At 64.2% G+C, this 5,369-nt stretch overlaps 1 protein-coding gene across 1 annotated transcript; it reads right to left on the reverse strand.

Moving 5' to 3' along the window:
- Positions 1–1,079: 1,079 nt before the first annotated feature.
- On the reverse strand, positions 1,080–5,364 carry IDH2 (isocitrate dehydrogenase (NADP(+)) 2). Its single transcript, XM_065076931.1, has 11 exons — positions 5,205–5,364; positions 4,112–4,203; positions 3,611–3,776; positions 3,084–3,244; positions 2,820–2,963; positions 2,564–2,700; positions 2,284–2,435; positions 2,038–2,150; positions 1,850–1,947; positions 1,633–1,725; positions 1,080–1,410 (listed from the first exon to the last, which is right to left on the reverse strand). Exons 1-11 carry the CDS (start codon positions 5,293–5,295, stop codon positions 1,323–1,325), a joined length of 1,335 nt encoding a protein of 444 aa, XP_064933003.1. The 5' UTR covers positions 5,296–5,364; the 3' UTR covers positions 1,080–1,322.
- Between the last annotated feature and the right edge of the window lie 5 nt (positions 5,365–5,369).

The following is a 5,369-nucleotide window of genomic DNA, read 5'->3' on the forward strand; positions in this document are numbered from 1 at the left end:
TGTAACGTGTGTGGTCTGTGCACAGGGGTGGTGGGGCCTGCGATGGTGGGGGGGGGGGCTGAGGACCAGAGCAGGGTCTCACTGCTGGGGGGACCCACAGCTGCTCTCCATGCTGTGGCCCCCCGTTCTGGGGCTCGGGAAGAGGCCATTCCTGGGGCAGTGCAGCCCCTGGGGGGGATTTTGCCACCTCTGTTCCCATGTGCTGTGGAGGGAGAGAAAGGAGCTGGGGCAGCAGTGGCTGGGCCTGGGCCACTGTCCCTGCGTGGGGCTGGGCAGCACCCGCAGCGTCACCCAGTGCAGGCCCCGTGCCAGGCAGGACTCTGGCAGGCGCCAACACCGCCTGGGCAGCTGCAGCAGGGCCGGGAGGCGGGGACGAGCCGTGGTGCTGGCACAGGGTTGGGGACACACCACTCCGTGCACACCACAGGCCTCCAAGCAAGTGCAGGCCTGTGTACCCCCACACTGCCCATGACCCAGCACCATCCACCCCATCTCCAAAGCCCCAGGCTGGCTCCAGGGGTGACAGTGCTTCCCCCCTCCTGGCTCCCAGCCCCCAGCAGGGCAGGGTGCCCCCCAGCCAAGGGGCGGGATGGAGCATTCAGCAGCCTGGACCCCTACTGCAGCACTCCCAGCACCCTGCCAGCATAACCCCCCCATGCTACCTCAGTCTACTACCAAAAAGCCGTGACACGTGTCCCCCCGTGCTGGGTGGCACTGAGCCAGGGGGTCTTTGCTGCTACCATGAGGCAGCCCCGGGTGGCTGCAGCACTGGGCTCTGCCCCGCGGGGCAAGGTGGGGGGTCCCAGCTCACAAGGTGGGGGGTCCTGGTCAGTGCCGGGGCTGTGGCAGAGCAAGGGCCGGCAGCCGTTCAGCCCCCGCTCCCCAGAGTCCCCCCCTCGCGTACAGAGAGCGTTCGGCCACCCCTTGTGCAAAGCCCTACTGTGTTTTTGTTCGTTTATCTCCTCTGTTTGAAGAGTTGTTTAGCAATAATTCTAACAAATGCATATTCTTTAGCTGCTGGCTGCCTCCTGCGGCTGGCCCACCCCATGCCCATGCCATGAAAGCTGTGGCACCAGCACTACACGCCATGGGCTGGGGAGGTTTAATGGCTGCTGGCACCGTGAGGGTGGGGGGTACACGAGTCAGTGTGGGACTAGGGCCCCCCAGAAACAAACCCCCAATAGAAAGGCTTTAAAAACACTTGTAAGAAAACTGCTTATAAAAACTATTCCACTGTTCCTGAGTGGTGCTGGTGAGCTGGAGGCGGCACTGGGTCCCTGTCCATCCAAGTGACACCAGGGCTGGGCATCCCCTGCGTCACTCTAGTGCTTGCCCAGGGCCTTGTCCAGGTTGTTCTTGATGGCATCCAGGAAGTCGGTGGTGTTCACAAAGTGCTCATTCAGCTTCACACTGCAGGGGTACAGAGAGGCTGGAGGGGTCCCGTGGCCAGCGGGTCCCTGCCTGCCCCACAGTGCAGGACATGGCCCCAGAGCAGGATGTGGCCCCCGCCCAGCTGCAGACACCGCCTAACCCCGTGAGCTGGGAATAGCTGCCCCAGGTCCCTGGGGACTGTCTCGCGGGCAGTCTGCCGTCGTGGCTGCCCTACGCGCTCTGCCCCGCAGCCACACGTACTTGGCAAGGCCATGGATGCAGCCAGCGAGGTCCTTCGTCATCGTCCCACTCTCCACCGTTTCAACACAAACCTTCTCCAGCGTCTGAGCAAACCTGGAGACAGTGGTGCCACACGGCTCCAGCAAAGCCAGCACCTCACCAGCCTTCCTGTGCTGCAGAGCTCCACCACGGCTGGCTGCACCCCCTGCCCTGGGGTGCCGCCACCACCCCCACTCACTTGATCAGGTCGGGATTACTGTCCAGCTTGCCCCGGTGCTCCAGGCCGCGCGTCCAGGCGAAGATGCTAGCGATGGGGTTTGTGCTGGTGGGTCGTCCCTGTGCAGAGAGATCGCTCAGCGGGCAGGCACAGGCAGCATGACATGGGCAGCATGACACGGGCAACCACTACAAACAGAGCACACCCACCTTCTGGTGCTCCCGGTAGTGGCGGGTGACGGTGCCGTGGGCCGCCTCGGCCTCGATGGTCTTCCCGTCCGGACACACCAGCACTGAGGTCATCAGCCCCAGGGAGCCAAACCCTGCGGCAAGACAGGGGTCAGGGTGGCCCTGGGAAAGCGACCACACAGAGCCCACCCTGTAGCATCCCACAGCACCCCACACTGCCCCACAGCCTCCCACACCGCCTCACAGCACCCCATGCCACCGCCACACCTTGGGCCAGGATGTCTGACTGGACGTCCCCGTCATAGTTCTTGCAGGCCCAGACAAAGCCGCCGGAGGACTTCAGCACCTGGGCGACCATGTCATCGATGAGCCGGTGCTCGTACCAGATCTTCAGCTTGTCGAACTCAGTCTTGTAGTGCCTGGGAGCCCAGGAGAGGTGTCAGCTGTGCCCGCCCATGCCCCCCCCCGGCTGGGTCCCACTGCAACTCCCGGGAAATATTCCAGGAGGGGCAGCCAGCCCCCCCAGGCAGTTCCCCCACATTCGTACTTATCAAAGATCTCCTGGAAAAGGTCTTTGAAGCGCCCATCATAGGCCTTGAGGATGGTGTTCTTGGTGCTCATGTAGAGAGGCCACTTCTTCTGGATGGCGTACTGGAAGCAGCTGTGTGCGAAGCCTGAGATGGACTGCAAGGGAATGTATGGACCCCTGGGACACTGAACCCTGCGCCTGGCCGGGCCCACACAGATGGCAAGGCTGTGCCACCCCACAGGGACCCTCCTGTGCCCCCCGCCCACCCTGTTACCTCATCCGTGTTGTACATGCCCATGCCCACGCCGCCACCAGGAAAGTTGAAGACCTCCCACTCCTTGGTCCCACTGCCGTCCTTTGGCGTGAAGACCATCTTGAACGTCCCGGACTTGCCCACCACGAAGTCAGTGGCTTTGTACTGCACAGGGCAGGGCAGAACATGGGGCAGGGCAGGAGCTGCCAGCCCCCCCCCCTGCAGGCAGCTGCCCATAGGCTCACTTGGTTGCCATGGGGCTCATTTGGTTGCTGTGGGGCTCACCTGGTCGCCGTGGGCATGCCTGCCAATGGTGATGGGCTTGGTCCAGCCGGGCACCAGGCGCGGGATGTTCTTGCAGATGATGGGTTCCCGGAACACTGTGCCCCCCAGGATGTTTCGGATGGTGCCGTTGGGGCTCTTCCACATCTTCTTCAGCTTGAACTCTGCAGCATGAGGAGGTGAAGCCCCCAGGCACGCCCCCAGCAGGTGCAGCCCAGCGCCCGGCCCCTGCTGCCCCCCCTCCTCCGTGCCGTGGGCCGCTGCCAGCATCTGCTGCCAGGTCAGCCAACAAGAGGGACAGCCGGTGTGGACTCGTGACCAGCACTCGGCAGAGGCCAGTCTGTCCCCAGCCCTGCGCCCTCAGGGTCCCCTCAAGCACCCAGACCCTCAGCCCAGGCTGCAGCTCAGCCCCCAACCCACCAGAACCCTGAGCTGGTGGAGGGAGCTGCTGGCTGACCCCAAGGGGCTGGGGCACATGGGGGGCTCAGCTTCCCTGGGGCTGTCGGCACTGACCCCCCACCCCCACCCACCTTCCACCCTGGCTTCGTCCGGCGTGATGGTGGCACACTTGACAGCCACGCTGTACTTCTGGGTGGCCAGTGCTGAGTCGATGGTGACCTGGTCGTCTGTCTTGTCCCGGTGTGGCAGACCCAGGTCAAAATACTTCAGCTGGACGTCCACATTGGGCAGGATGAGCTGAGGGGCCCAGGAGAGGGTCAGGTGGGGCACACTGTGGGGTGGCAAGGGCCCAGCACCATGCGCTGCAGCATGACCAGCCCCAGCCCCCTGCCTGGGACTGTCCCCCCCTGCCTGGGACGGTCCCCCTTTGTGGGACCTCCTCACTTCCAGGACTCAGCGGAAGCTGTGCTGATCTCACCACCTGCTTCCTGCAGACAGACAGACTGAGAAGGACGGACAGAGCGGGAGGCGGGGGGGGGGGGGTACAGACAAAGGGACAGCCTGTCCCCTGTACAACAGCTGCCTGTTCGCCCATCCAGCACCCACCCGTTCCTCAGACAGGACGTCATTACCTTCTCCTTGATGAAGGCCCAGATGATCCGCGTCATCTCATCTCCGTCCATCTCCACCACCGGATTGGTCACCTTGATCCGCTTGTCGGCATCTGGGGAGTGGCGGGTGGGTGTCAGGAGCACATACAGGCACATGCCCAGCACCGCCGGCACCAGTCCCACAGCTCTGCACCCCGGCGTGGGACCAGACGTCTCACAGGGACCACAGGGTCCCGTCAGCAGGTTGGGGAACCAGCCCTGCTCAGGGCTGGGTGCAGGTCAGGGTGCAAAACCTCACAGGGGAGCAGGACTGGGAATGGTCACACACCCCACTCAAAGCAGGACCTGGGTGCAACCTGGGCTGCAAAGCCCCCTGTGAGTCCAGGACCAGGAACGGACACAAACCACGCCAGGTCCAGAGCCAGGTACCAGCTGGAGTGCAGAACCCTGCACGGGACAAGGACCTGGAGGAAATGCCTCCCAGGACTGGATCCAGATGCAAGTCCGTGCGTGGGACCTGGACCAGGAGTAAAACCTAGCTGGGTGCCAAGCCTGGCTGCAGGTCGGGATACAAAACCCAAGGTGGAACTGGGACCAGGACCAAGAGGAAATCTATCTGGGGGTAGAGCCTGGCTGCTGGCCAGGCTGCAAAATTCCACGTGGGACCAGGAACGGGTGCAAACCCCTCTTGGGGCGGGACCTGGGCTGCAAAATCTCACGTGAGCCCTGGGCCAGGAACAAACCGCTCCAGGGTCAAAGCGGGTACAAGCAGGGGTGCAAAACGCAGGAACAAACTCAGGAAGCCAAGCCTGGCTGCAAGTGGGGCTGCAAAACCCCGCATAGAACTGGGACCAAAGCCCTCCCGGACTGAAACCGGCTGCAAAATCCCGCATGGGTCCGTGCAAACCTTCCTGAGACCGGCTGTAAGAGGGGGTGCAGATCCAGTTGCAAACCCGCCACCCCCCAAAACAAAAACCGACTCGACCCGACATGCAAACCCCCCTGTGGGCCGGGACCGGTGCAACTCCCGCTCGGGACAGGAGCAGCCGCCGCCTCCGTCCTCAAGGACACGAGGGCTCCCCCCACGCCCCCCCACCAAGGTCACCCCACTCACAGTGTCGCCGCTGCCCCACGGCGGCGGCGGGCAGAGGGCAGCGGGCCAGGCGGCTCAGCGCCGGGGCGGCGCGGAGACAGCGGGCAGCCATGGCGGGGCGCGACGGGGCGGACGCGACGGGGGCGGTGGCGGCGGCGCGGGGACGCGGTTCGCTCCGCCCCGGGG

Source organism: Columba livia, chromosome 11 (assembly GCF_036013475.1).
Source record: "Columba livia isolate bColLiv1 breed racing homer chromosome 11, bColLiv1.pat.W.v2, whole genome shotgun sequence".
Lineage (NCBI taxonomy): Eukaryota > Metazoa > Chordata > Aves > Columbiformes > Columbidae > Columba > Columba livia.